General features: G+C 45.1%; 1 protein-coding gene and 1 long non-coding RNA gene across 2 annotated transcripts; one reads left to right on the top strand and one right to left on the bottom strand.

Moving 5' to 3' along the window:
- Positions 1–626: 626 nt before the first annotated feature.
- On the top strand, positions 627–1327 carry LOC120967439 (uncharacterized). The gene is made up of 2 exons (XR_006665832.2): positions 627–877; positions 1130–1327. It is a non-coding gene; the product is annotated as an uncharacterized lncRNA (long non-coding RNA).
- A 10184-nt stretch (positions 1328–11511) lies between these two features.
- On the bottom strand, positions 11512–12969 carry LOC109783103 (chlorophyllase-1). The gene is made up of 2 exons (XM_020341705.4): positions 12561–12969; positions 11512–12394 (listed from the first exon to the last, which is right to left on the bottom strand). The coding sequence occupies exons 1-2, from the start codon at positions 12846–12848 to the stop codon at positions 11723–11725; spliced, it is 960 nt and encodes a 319-aa protein (XP_020197294.1). The 5' UTR covers positions 12849–12969; the 3' UTR covers positions 11512–11722.
- Positions 12970–13725: the final 756 nt, after the last annotated feature.

Genomic DNA, 13725 nt, shown 5'->3' with positions numbered 1-13725 from the left:
ATCTATCTTTGTCTTCGTATCCATTTTCTTCTCCGAACTCGAGCGTGATGCCTTTCTCCTATTCATGGCTCTTGACCGACAATTTTCAAACCATCATATTTGGCTTTTCATTCCATGAGAAATCTGTAATGGGTCTTCACCCATGTCGTCACCAAGTTTATGAGGGAAAGAAAGTGTTGTAACTGGATTGTTGCTTGTTCAGTTTCAAGTTAGCATTTCTAGACTCTTATGGTAATTAAAGCTCGTATATTGTTTTCAAAAGCAAAGCTAAGAATGAAGTACACAATACTATAACTGGGAAAGTAGGAAAATCAAATCATTTAAAGACATTATAACCGAGCACTATTCCAGCCCTCTCAGACCATCAACCTTTTTGGCCGTTGGATCCTTAGTTTTCTGCATTTTTGGCCGTCAGATTTGCTCTTAATCGCCCATATCAGCCTCAGTTCGTTGTTAACGAGCGCCAATCGTTATGGGCCGCTGCTCCGGTCGCATTTTTTGGCCTCTGTGGTAAACTTCGGCCTAATGGGCCTTTGCACCCTTCCGGGCCTGTACCAGCGTAGTGCCTTTTTCCAAAAAAAAACTTTGTCTCGATCGGCAGAGTCGCGTGCCTCCCATGCCTTCGCCTGGCGGCTCTCTCCAGAGGCGGCCGGCCTGGGTGACGACCGCTGCCAGGCCAGAGCAACGGATCCATGGCGATCACGCTGGTTCGGGTAACGCCTCGCCGGGCGATGGGGCGCATGTCAGCTCGATTTATTGATCCGTTCGGTTGCATGGCATGCGTCCTGTGAATTTCTAACACCAATCCGATGATGATTGATTGAGACTTTAATCAGCCAGTACTAACAGTTGATGCACGGGCTGCTGGTTACTGAAGGTCAGTTACAATTAGCGACTCATAATTACCATCCAATTTATGCACGCCCATATAATCACAACCATGCCGCTGCTCGTTCCCCACTTTCCTCACATCTGTAAATCATTCTCTAGCAAGGATGGGTGATTGTTAGGTCTCCAACCCTTTCCAATTCTCCCTCCTGCCTGCATCTCGTCTTTCCCCTATTCTTCATCCATCTTTGTAATTTGTTCTATTTACTGATGTTGTTCTTTGTGCCCCCAAAAAATGCAGGTTTTGTACAAGGATGAATCCGAGTAACATACTGTTGGGTTTCTTACCCTTTTCCAGCTGAATCTGTCAGCATACAATGGCCAACGCACATGTTAGTACCAGTGTGTTCTTATGACTCGTTTAACTAAATTTATGGCTAATATCAATATTTGTGTCTATGTACCTTTTAATCATATGATATGATGCTACTCTCTAGAACTGTTTCAAATAATTGCATACGATCTAGCAGGTTATTTAACAAGTGAAATGTGAAAAAGAAATAGACAACGCGTTGATGCGTCCACATCACACTGTGGATCACTCCGACGTTGTTGTATGCGCTGTCGCACTGGTTTTTGCATGTCGTGTTCCTCTCCTTTTGTGCTAGGGACTGTGGTTCTTGTTGCATCCTACTCACCTAGGTCTGCACGTTTCCTGATTGACTTTTGGATCGATTTGAAACTGGGATGTTGGTTTCTTCATTTTCTTATGGCAGCCGTTTTTCTGTCAGGTGAGCATCTCACATTAGTTCTCGTGTTCCTTCCGAGAGAGAAGGAACATTTTTAAATTATACTCCCTCCGTTCCTAAATATATGTCTTTGTAGAAAACCCACTATGGACTACATACAAAGTAAAATGAATGGCCGTCTGAACTGTGATGTCAAGGTTTCAATTGTTCATACTCTATTTGGCATTCACAACCTTCCAGCTGAGATGTGATTATATTATCGGAGGGTGTCAAATTCAGGGGCCATATTCTTATTGTTTCCTTCAGATCTTGTATTTCCCAAAAACCTGCTGGTGAGATCAATCACAGATGGTTTCAGTCTATGCATCTTCACGGCTGGGAGCACGTAAAATCTTAACTGAAAAATATTCGAGAACAACGGTGTTAAACTGCAAACCACAGCAATTAGGAGAACATGATGTCATGTGAGCACAAGGAAAACGGAACATGGCCTTTTTTATAACAACTACAAACAACATTTTTTTGATAAAGGATGCTTTTATTATCTCGAAATGTAGCACCAAGCGGATACAAAGCATTATGAGTAACACCCGGCCTCTGCATAACTAGGATGCACATAGCCCAACACGGAGAGTCTGACAAAATGAATGGAAAAAAGACAAATCGGCGACAGTAGAGTCCTATAGACTGACACTATGCCTATGTCGCAAGGGATGGTGGACCGATCCGGAGATTATGATGCCACCCATGTTGGGTAAAAACCACCGTAGCCACCTGCTCCAACCGCGTACACACCGCCTTGAACAGCGGTTGGTACTCCACTCGTTGTAGCGTAGACCACGTACGAAGCGAGTGCGTACAACGGAAAATAACCTGAAAAAGGAGAAGCATTTTTATCATTGAAAACCAAATCATTTCTACATAGCCAAAGCGACCATAGTAAGGCGTATGCTCCCACCCGTATTAGCATTTTGAATCTATTTGGAATACCGTCCAACCAATGACCAAAAATATTGGCGACACTTGTGGGCAGATACAAATTTGACGCTATTTAGATGATTGACCACGTAGTACGTGCAAACTTGCAGTGGAAAAAGAGGTGTTTGATTCTCTCTTCATGAGTACAAAAACAACACTTCTTACTCCCTGGCCAGTTGCGTCGTGCGAGGTTGTCTTTGGTTAGAACAACTCCCCTACCACATGAAGATTTTAACTTTTAATGGAATCTTTGACTTCCAGATTTTCTTGTTGTTACTCACCGGTACCTTACAATGCATGAGTACACGGTACATAGAGTCTACTGTGAATGACCTGATGTAGTAAGGTTCCAGCGAAACACATCCCGACCTTGTCTAATATTAATCGAATCTAGACGGGATAAAAGATTGTGCCATGACATAAGTCGGGGGCCAATCAAATCCCGCCTAAACGAAATATTGGGTGGGGATGAACTGAGCACTTGCGCAATAGTATTTTTTTCGCGAGCAATGTTGTACAGGGCTGGATATTGTTCTCGAAGACTGGCAATGCCTAGCCAGATGTCTTCCCAGAAACGAACCTCCGACCCGTCCTTATCGCGAAAGACCCAAAGCGAAAGAGATGTTTCTTTGCCGCCATTAGGCCAGCCCAAAAGTGCGAGTCGCCAGGTGTCCAATATGCCTGAGACACTGCCTTTTGGCCTAGATACTTGTTATGCAGCATGGTTTGCCAAACACCATCCTCAGTAAGAAGTTTGAACAACCATTTACTAAGTAGGGCCTCATTCTTGATTTGCAAGTCATGAATTCCAAGGCCACCTTGGTCTTTCGGCCTACAAACCACACTCCATTTGGCCAGTCTATATTTTTTTTCTTTTCACCATCTCCTTGCCAAAAGAATCTGGATCTAAAATAGTCCAGTCTTTGCAGGACCCCTTTTGGGAGTTGGAAGAAAGAAAGCATATAGAGAACCATATTTGTGAGGACAGAGTTAATCAAAACCAGCCGTCCTCCAACTAAGAGCAATTTGCCTTTCTAACTGCTCAATCGTTTCTCTAACCGCTTCTAGGGCCGGCCCTGGGGAGGGGCAAGGGGGCGGCCGCCCCGGGCCCCCAAAATCGAGGGGCCCCTCCCCGGTGTACACACGTAGGCAGCAGCAGCGAGTCAGGGAGGATGAGCCAGCGATCGATTCATTCCATTTAGTAAGTAGAAGATAGACGTAGAAAAAAAAGGAACTGATTGATTCCTTCCGATTCGTTCCATTTAGTACGTGCACGGCCTAAAGAAAGAAAGGAATTAATTGATCCTTTCCCGATTGGTTGCTAGGTTAATACGTGCATGTCAAAAAAAAGGAACCGATTGATTCCTTCCTATTCCATCACGCACGCATTCATGCAGATTTTCTCAATTTCTCACCGGCCGCCGACGCTCTGTTTCTTGGCGAATCACGACTGTGCGTTCGGCGCCCCCTTTTCCCCTTTTTCTCATAAAAATTGAATTTTCCTTGCTAATTCAGTCAGGTGCGTACGCCGATTTCATTTTCCCCAGCGGCCGGCGCAACCTCACTTTGCTCTCCGTCCATCAACGATCCGTCCCTCTAAGGTAATATCTTTGTATTCATATTGTTGTTCCTAGTCTACTAGATGAACAGCCGGCACATTGGCACATTGTCAATTGATGTAATTTTTTCCTTTATTTTTTAGCATAGTGTCTGATCATGTCGTCCAGAAGAAAGTATACATCTGGTAGCGATAAAAGGAAAAAGAAGAAGGTGTGGATGACTTGGTACAATTACAACATGGAAATATTCATGGCAAAAGTGCTTGTCAAGAAGAAATCCTAGAAGCTGAGAAGGCTTTTGAAGTTAAATATTTATTTTGTTTTGGTTGATATGACGCTCACTTCTTTGAAAGGTGAATTAAAAAAACTCATTATGTTTAAAGATATGTTTGGATTATTAATGGGCTTGGGCACCCTGAAGCCATTAAATGAATTGAACCTCAAGACTATTGCACAAAATCTGCAGAAACTTTTTCTCGTGATGGTTCATGAGATGTAGAGGTATATGATCTCATTTTTTAATTAAAGATTATGATATTCACTTTGCGGGATGGTGTACCATCTGCCATGGAGATTTTCGAGCATGTGAGTGAGTTGATTTTTATCCTAATATCTCCATTCCTTATCGCATCTTATTTACCGCACCAGGGTTTTCAAAGTTGAAATGACTGAAGAACTATCTGAGATAAACAATGAATCATAGAGTTAAATACTTTGGTAACACTATGCGTCGAGAAGAAAGTATTGGATGATATTGACATCGACCCCATCATAATTGATTTTGCATCGTGAAATGTTAGAAGAAAATTTTAAGGTAATATGTATAAATTATTTGATATGCATACTTTTTTTGCATGCATTTAAGTGTTATTGATAATATTTTCTATACATGTATATTCATTTTTATCGTTATGAAATCTATATTAAGGGCCCTGAATTTTAGTCTCGCCCCGGGCCCCCAAAATCTCAGGACCGGCCCTGACCGCTCCTCTACATGCTTCCACTCCGCAATGGTGAGACACCGATAATGAATCGGTATTCCCAAATATTTAATCGAGAATTGGCCATGTGCGCAACCAAACAGGTTAGCATATTCGGCCGCCGCCTCAGTGGCTTCTCCAAAGCAGAAAAGTTCACTTTTATGGAAGTTTACTTTAAGACCCGACATTTGCTCGAACGCTGACAACAAGAGTTTAAGGTTTCGAGCCTTGTCCAGGTCATGTTCCATAAAGAGAATCGTGTCATCGGCATATTGCAGAATAGAAAGACCACCATCCACAAGGTGTGGCACTACTCCTGCAATCTGGCCGTCCTGCTTGGCGCGCTCAATCAGAATAGCCAACATGTCAGCGACAATGTTAAATAACATTGGAGACATGGAGTCACCCTGTCGTAATCCTTTTTTTTGTTTGAAAGTAATGGCCTACATCATCATTGACTTTGATGGCCACACTACCTCGAGTTACAAAATTATAGATCCACTCGCGCCATTTATCGGAGAAACCTTTCATCCTTAGGGCCTGTTGGAGGAAAGACCATTTGACCTTGTCATAGGCTTTTTCAAAGTTGATCTTGAATACTACTCCACTCATGTTTTTTCGGTGTATCTCATGGACGGTCTCATACAGGATTACTACGCCATCAAGTATATTTCTTCCTTGCATGAAAGCCGTTTGAGATGGCCGGACAACATGGTCAGCTACCGAGTTTAACCATTCGTAGTCACTTTGGTGAAAATTTTGAAGCTGACATTAAGGAGGCATATGGGTCTGAACTGTTGGATCCGTTCAACCTCCTTAATCTTCGGCAACAAGACAATCTCACCAAAATTAAGTCTGAATAGGTCAAGTTTGTCGGCGTGAAGGCAATTAAACAACTCCATTAGGTCAGACTTGATTATATCCCAGAAATTCTGATAGAATTCTGCGGGAAAACCATCTGGACCTGGAGCTTTGTTATGTTCCATTTGGAACACCGCAGCTCTCACCTCCTCTTCAGAGAATGGTGATGTAAGGATATCGTTTTCTTCAGCCGTGACTTGTGGGATATCATCTGTTCGGGTCTCATCAAGGGTGAAGTTCCCTTCTGCGATTGCCCCGAACAGAGATCTGTAGTAGTTGGTGATATACTTTTTGAGCTCCTCCTGACCTTCGATCCGCCCCTCATCTTGTTGGAGACTGTAAATACATTTCTTCCTATGATGCCCATTGGCGACCAATTGGAAGTATCTTGTATTACTATCACCCATCAGAATGAAATCAGCTCTGGATCTTTGGTAGTATTTGATCTCTTCTTCTCGCAAAAGACGTGCAACCTTCTCATTAGATTGATTTTTCAATTCAATCTCTTGTTGAAATAAGGTGCGCGTCTCAGCAATTTTGTCGAGGTCATCAATGATGGTACAGAGTTGTTGTTTTTCTTTTTTATATATCCCGTTGGTATGTTTTGCCCATCCAGTGAGATGTTGCCTCATGGCCCTCATTTTAAAGTTCCATCTGTGAATAGGTGTACGACCAACAACAGGCCTCTCCCAAACATTCTTGATTATGTCTACAAATCCTTCCCGATGCATCCATCCCAATTCAAATTTGAAAGGACGACGTGCAGCTAGGTTCGTAGATTTAGAATCTAGAATGATGGGTGCATGATCCGATAACGCCTCGATACGCTCTAGGGCTCGTACGGTTACCAGAGGAAATTTTAGTTCCCATTCGGTATCCATGAGTACCCTATCAAGCTTCTCATATGTCGGCACAGATCGGTTATTAGCCCATGTGAACTGACGCCCCGACATACTCGCCTCCCGAAGATCCAAACTGTCTATCACAGCGTTGAATAGGAAGGGCCAATGAGTGTCGAAACGGTCATTATTTTTCTCTTCCTGGTATCTAAGGATATTGAAGTCCCCTCCAATAAGCATTGGGTACGGGTTATCCTTCGCCAGGTTTACCAATTCCCGAAGGAAAGCCGGTTTATGCTCATCTTGGGCAGCCCCATAGACTGCGACTAGAGTCCATGTAAAATTGTCAGCTCTGTTTCTTAGGTGATATTTTATATGAAATTCACCGGTTGAAAAGGCCAACAAGTCCATGACTGTTGTCAGAATACCAAGAAGAATTCCTCCAGACCTTCCACGAGCTGGTAGACTATGCCATGCATAGTCGAAACCACCTGATAGGTGATCGAGGACATGCGGGCGAAAATCACACTTACCAGCCTCGGAAATTGCCACAAAATCCAATCCATGTTCCCTTACACAATCACCCACGTGTTTATGTTTAGCCAAGTCCGAGAGACCTCTGCTATTCCAAAACATGCCTTTCATGGGGAAACTCGGATTGGTGTGGAACTCTTCGCCTTCTTGGGCGGTTTTTGTTTCTTTTTAGAGGAGTGTGATTTAGATTTCCGCGAGGACGCTGTGAAGTCACAAAACATGGACCCGGGTCTTGCGTCATCCAATCCAACCTCGGTAACCTCACCAACCAAGTGGGATATAAGCGGACCATCATATTTGGCATCTGCTTCATCCTCCTCCTCGGTTTCGGGGTTAGGTATGGAGGCATTACACTTCGGAGAAACCTTTAATCGGTCAATCTCCATATGTTTAAGCACCCCAACCGATAAATTAATTTCATTATCATTCTTTCCAATAGAGCATCCAACATTCTTTAAGCTAGAAGAAATACGTGAATCTGAAAAGGAAAGAAAAGATTTTGCAGATAAGTTAAATGGTAATGTTTTCTTTCTTAATTATTTATCCAGGTTGGAGAAAAAACAAAGTACTGATGGGACACAGTAGGTGTCTGGTTTGGTTGAAGCTCTGGTTTATATGATCGCCAGGGCGTGGGAGAAACTGAAAGATTGAGGATCTGTACGTAGCTTTGGCTGATGAAGCTGACTTGCACTCCCCAGTTGCGTTACCAAATGTAAATTATTTATAATGCAAGTTATTCTGAGTATATTTGTTGTGAACATTAAGAAATATCCTTCGATTTTGGATCCATAATTAAGAAATATTCAGTAAGCCAATAGGTGTGCTATTAAGACAACATATCCAGATCTGTAAACAATTACTACAAGCATAGGAAACTACTATAATGGTTACCTTTTAAAAATATGTGTTCATGCAGGTAGAGGGAAGTCTAACACAAGCAGAGTTCAGGTTAAGAAGACGACGAGTAGGTCACACATGAAAATGCCGGTTAAAGACTTTTACAGATCATTTGTCCATTGAGTGTCCATAAGGCTCGAACCGACTTCACAATACATAATTCAGTTCCTGCCAAATTGCAAATCTAACTTGCATGTTTCGTGTCTCCATATATTTACAGAATATCCTATATAATCTTTCGTGTCTTCATATACTTGCAAAAAATCCTACCATTTTATATCAATAATCGACGGGCACAGCAACGCGTGCCGGCATGATCTAGTATACTCTGACACATATTGCAGAAAGAGAAGCGTGAAGCACACTTAATTGAAATCTGAACACAAGTGAACATTCATGTCTGTTGAGCCTACTATTTATCTACAGGGGAGCATGGATAAGAAAAGACAGAAATTTAGAAAATGTATGCAAATTCACATATATTGGGGATATCCAGTCCTCCCCTACCCTCCCCCTCGCGTCGCCTCCCCTCGGGCGGCGGCAGGGGCCCCCGATCCCGTGCCGCCAGCCCCTCCCCACTCCCCCATCCCCAGCCGCCGCTGCCGCCGGCAAGGGCCGCGGTGGCGGCGGCCCTGCACTGCAGATCCAGGGCGGGTGGTCACCGCGGCAGATCCCATGAGGCGGAGGCAGCGTCTCACGCGGGGAGGCCGGGGGCGGCAGTCAGGGCGGCGCCCCTGCTGCACGGCGGCGATGGGAACCTACATAGTCGGCGCTGTGGCGGCCGCTGGTGCATGGGTGGCTCCGATGGCTGCGGATCTGGCGTCCTGGCCAGATCCGTCTCGGTACGTCCTTGGTCGGCCGGTGGCGCGAGGAGGACCAGTGAGGGGCAGCTGGAGGCTCCCTGCCGGCGTGCCGATGGCGGCCCTCGTCTCCACGGCGAGGTTCCGTTCGATTCCAGCCAGCTGCGAGGTTGGGGGGACGCGACTTCCGGTGAAAATCGCGCTGACTTCGGTCATGGCGGATGATGGCGGCGTCTATGACGTCGTTCCCTTCTCGAGGCATTGTTGTTGCAGGTCGTGGCACCCCACTCGTGATGCTCTGGGGGGAACCCTAGATCTGGATCTACCGGATCGGACGAAGATGGTACCTTTGATGCCGTTGTCCCTCCTGAGTTCATCGTTTTGGAGCAAGTGCTGGTTGGACGGGACAAGCGGAAGAGCAGTGTCTCATCCACCGCAAGGCCGACGGTGGATCCCGGTGGCATGGTGCTACGGAGGTTCGGCGACGGGCGCGTGTGGACGGATACATGCAGGATGGTGGAGTTGTTTGGCGTCGTGGTGGCGTCGACGGCAGGCCAGGCAAGGTCGACGGGCCAGTTTCTGCTCTGGAGATGGACTGGTGGAAGATGGCGGCGGCAGCCTCTGAGAGTGCGTCGGTCTGGTATGGGACCCAGTCCCGGTGTGTGGCTGGGCTGGGGCATCCGACTTTAGATGTTAGGGTTTGGTGCGATATCCGTTTAGTATTAGGCTCGGATATTCGGCACACCTTCATCAATGGGATAGGAGTAGCAACAGGTGTTGCCTAGATGGTGGCTTCAGGCTGACTAATGTATTACTTTGTATGGTCTCTATGAATAATTAATAAAATGGCCGCATGCATCATCCAGATGCAGAGGCCGGGGGTCTATCCTCCTTTTCAAAAAAAAGAATCACATATATTTTTCTAAAATCCCATGGAAATGTGTTGGTCAACTGGTCTATCAGGACAGTGTATTCTCATATTTCAGGGAATATGAAATTCATACAAAAAGAAAACATGGGACATAGATGGGGACTGTCTTTAAGGCAAAGCAAGTAACTAATCAAGAAAGAAGCTTGCACATTCCATTTTCCTGGAGTAAACATTGCAAAGTACCCAGCTATTAAAGTTCCCAGCTAGTACTTAGTATTTGACAATGGGACAACAAATTAGCAGACTGCACAAGCACCAACTTACATGTATGAGGCTCTATTAAGTAAACATGATTGAAGGTTATTTACCTGTGCTCGACCAAGTTAGAGATAGTTTTAGTCCCAGTCACCTTAAATAAACTTGTATGGAATTCTCTGTAGATATCTGAGAAGTGTTTATTTGCTGAAATAGGTTAAGCGGTTTAAAAGCTATGAACAGAACAACAACCGACTCAGTAACTCAATTAAAGTTTCAGCTAAACTTAGAACTGGTTATTTAGGTTTTTTGCTTGAGGAAAATATTAATTTATTCATGAAATAGAGATTTAACCTTTTTTGTATTTAAGCTGATATAAACTTTATATGTACTGCAGGCAGTTTGTTTAAATCCACAAAACAGTCCCTTCATTAGGTTAATGATGAAAGTTTTTTTTTGCAGGTATTTCAGTGATGAAAATTAATGACTAATTATGGTGCAAAATATCAACGTTCCTTCAGTATTTTGAACTGCAGGGTGTAATTTGGCCATCCAAGTTCAAATTTGACCAACTACTAATCTGAGAGTATGTGGGTTATGTTAAAACACAATAAAGTTGTGTTTGTGTCCAAAAGTACTTTTTTATGATTGTGATTTGTAATATTGTACTACTTCAAACTTGGACAATAAATTTAACACCTTAGATTTCCTACAGGAGGGAGTAGTCTCCACGGCGAGAATGTTGACTCTTGTTTTTCTTTTCAGCCGGTAGCTTGATGGTTCAGATACTGGGGTCATTTCTTGATATTGATGTATCAGAGGACAGTTACCAGTTGAACAACTGATACATAAATCGCAAAGATACGAGGATTAAATAGCTCAGCAGTCTTGTCAGCGCCGACAAAGCAATTTTTCATATGATCACTACTGCAACGTTATGCCAAATAACTAGTATGACACTGCAACAAGATATAACTACAATTACTGCCAGTTGCACAAGGAATGGAAAGCTCACTAGGCTGACAAAAATAGGGGCGGCCCGCTAGTGGCCTGAGCAACTGATGAAAACAAACTGTGGTGCGTCGTGGCGTGGAGAACACAGCTACAGAAATTGGTGTTGTGTATCACTCGAGTAAACGCCTAGGGTAGCCTGATTTTGTATCAATAACATTCTAAATCCCCCTTTCCCTCGAATGTAAATCCATCCACATGATGTAGTATGTAATAGATTACTTCATGCTGATTCTGCATCAACGTTTGTCAACTAGATATATGTCTGACACTAGATTACAAATTCTCCATGGGATCAGAACTGCACCTGGTATGCTTGGGATCAGACGGCATATTCCAGCCCAAGACACGAAAAACAAGATTATACTCACAGGAGTAGTATACATCTGGAAACAGAGCAGAAGTACCATTGCAGGCTCGCAGGAGCAAGAAGTAAAGCAGCAGCAGTTTTAGCTTGCATGAACAAGTGAAGCAAATTGCTCAGAGGTACAGTACATCTGTACTTTATTTAGTGGACCAACCTGCGGCTGGTTAACTTTTGGCATGAGCCAGCTGCTGCTTCACGCCACGCGGTGCTCAACCGGATCAAGCGTGGTGGGTGCAACCGCCGGGTCTCTCAGTATGGCCTCAAGATCTGCATCTTTCTCACCCAAGGCAGCATTAAGAAATGCCACCATGATCCCAGCAACGCACCTCCGCATCTTGCCCTTGCACCCGTTCCCATCCTTGCAGACGCAGGTGATGAACTTGGGGGCGTCGTCGTCCAGCATGTCCAGATGCCCGTAGTCCTTGGTCACAAAGTAGTAGCAGGGCGGCCTGCACTCGCGGTAGAACTCGGCGTGGTTCACGTCCTTGGGTGCGCAGGGAGGGAAGAATATGTTCTTCTTCTCCTCGCCGAGCCCGGTGCCGATGACCAGCACCGGCATCGCCATGCCGAAGGAGGACGGCTCGTAGGTGAGGATCTTGGGCTGGAGCTGGGAGGACTTCCCCGTGCCGGCGACGGGGTCGAGTCCGATGAGCGCGGAGAAGGTTAGCTGGGTCTTGGCGTGCCCCAAGGCCAGGGAGAAAGCCGTGTGGCCTCCTCGGCTGTGGCCGGCCAAGGCGAGCTTCGAGAGCTCCGGCTCGACGCCTTTGGGCAGCACGGACGGGAGGCCGTCGGGGAGCCAGTCTGCCACCTTGGCTGCCGCGGCGATGTCCTCTGCGTCACCCGAAGGTATGATACTGATGCTGAACTGCACTACAAAATTTTGCAGAATTAGTTAGTTGATCACCACAAGCTAGCACACATACAGAGTTACAACAGATCATCTTTTGAGAGAGACTTGAGGTTAAACCCTCTTGTCTCTGCGTCATTGTTGAGGTAATTTCTGTATACATGTGAAGATGGTAGCGATCGACCTGGGGCGCGACAATGATGAAGCCGTGGGATGCGACGTGCCGGAGAAGGTGTTCGTAGAAGTGGTTATGGAGGAAGAAGCCGTGCAAGAGCATGGCCACGGGGTAGGTTCCTGCATCCTTGGGTGCGACGATCAGCACCGGGATCGGTGGTGTCGGCGCCGCATTCTCATCCACCTGAATCGCCTCGACCGCAAGCTTCCCCGGCTGGAACACCGATGTGAACGCCTCGGGAACCTCGGCGCCGGCGGCGGACTTGTTCATCGTCTCTGCGGGTGCTGCTGCTGCCATCTCTCACTCAAGCTCAGGGCACCAACTCTCTGTCTTAACAAGAGCTTTGAGGTTCCGATGACGATAAGAGAGGACCAAGGTGGCAAATTTATAGGAGGCCGGGTGGATGTTAATTGTGGCTGCTTTGGGCATTAGTCTAAAAGCACTTCGCTTGGGAAATAAGAAGAACGTGTTGGAGAAATGTAGGCTTTGAATGCACATAGACCATGTCCACATGCATGAATAAGACTGATTCCATCTAACTGCATTTGTTCACTGAACTGTCCCCCGTCCCATCACTTCATGATGCACACAGTATAGATGGGATCATGGCCTCATGGGAGTGAGCTGGCCAGCTCACTCCAGCTTGTTAATTTCTGTATGCATGATTCATATTTTTCCTGTAAATTTCGCTTCTCTGTGGTTCCATATCATGAGAACTCTGGGAGAGAGCTAAGAAGTAGAATTGTGCAACAAGATTTTGTATGTACTTTGTTTTCAGCAGTAATTCTGTCCAGAGAACATATATGCTACCAGATCAGATCTGCTCCTCTCTGAAACAGGAGAAGTACTGTTATGACTGATTTAGTCCTTGATCAAAATCATACACGCGTACAAGAATTTCATAGTGCTGTGTATCCGATTCGCTTGTCCACGATGTTAACTCACAGTTACCATTGCAGAAGGCTATAAGCGAACCAGTTAGCATCACGGACATAGGAATGCAAAGTGCAGTAATCATCTGATCCCTTCCCCTTTCTGTTCGTTGTTTTGTTTTTGACATTTTTTTCTGAAAATAGAGCAACCGAGGCATTTGCTGATGTGCGTTCAGCCACGCCCGTGAATGAATAGGCCATACATGATACATCTGAGCTTCGAAAGCTGTATAGAATGAAGT

The sequence above is a fragment of the Aegilops tauschii genome, chromosome 6 (genome assembly GCF_002575655.3).
Source record: "Aegilops tauschii subsp. strangulata cultivar AL8/78 chromosome 6, Aet v6.0, whole genome shotgun sequence".
Classification (NCBI taxonomy): domain Eukaryota; kingdom Viridiplantae; phylum Streptophyta; class Magnoliopsida; order Poales; family Poaceae; genus Aegilops; species Aegilops tauschii.
Note: the sequence above shows the minus strand (reverse complement) of the source record. Positions and strands in the feature narration are given on the sequence as shown.

Excerpts from the sequence above, each read along its gene's own strand:
- LOC109783103 (XM_020341705.4), bottom strand. The coding sequence starts at position 12,848 with ATGGCAGCAGCAGCACCCGCAGAGACGATGAACAAGTCCGCCGCCGGC. Across the intron at positions 12,395-12,560 it reads TCATCATTGTCGCGCCCCAG|TTCAGCATCAGTATCATACC; the intron begins GTCGATCGCTAC and ends TTTGTAGTGCAG.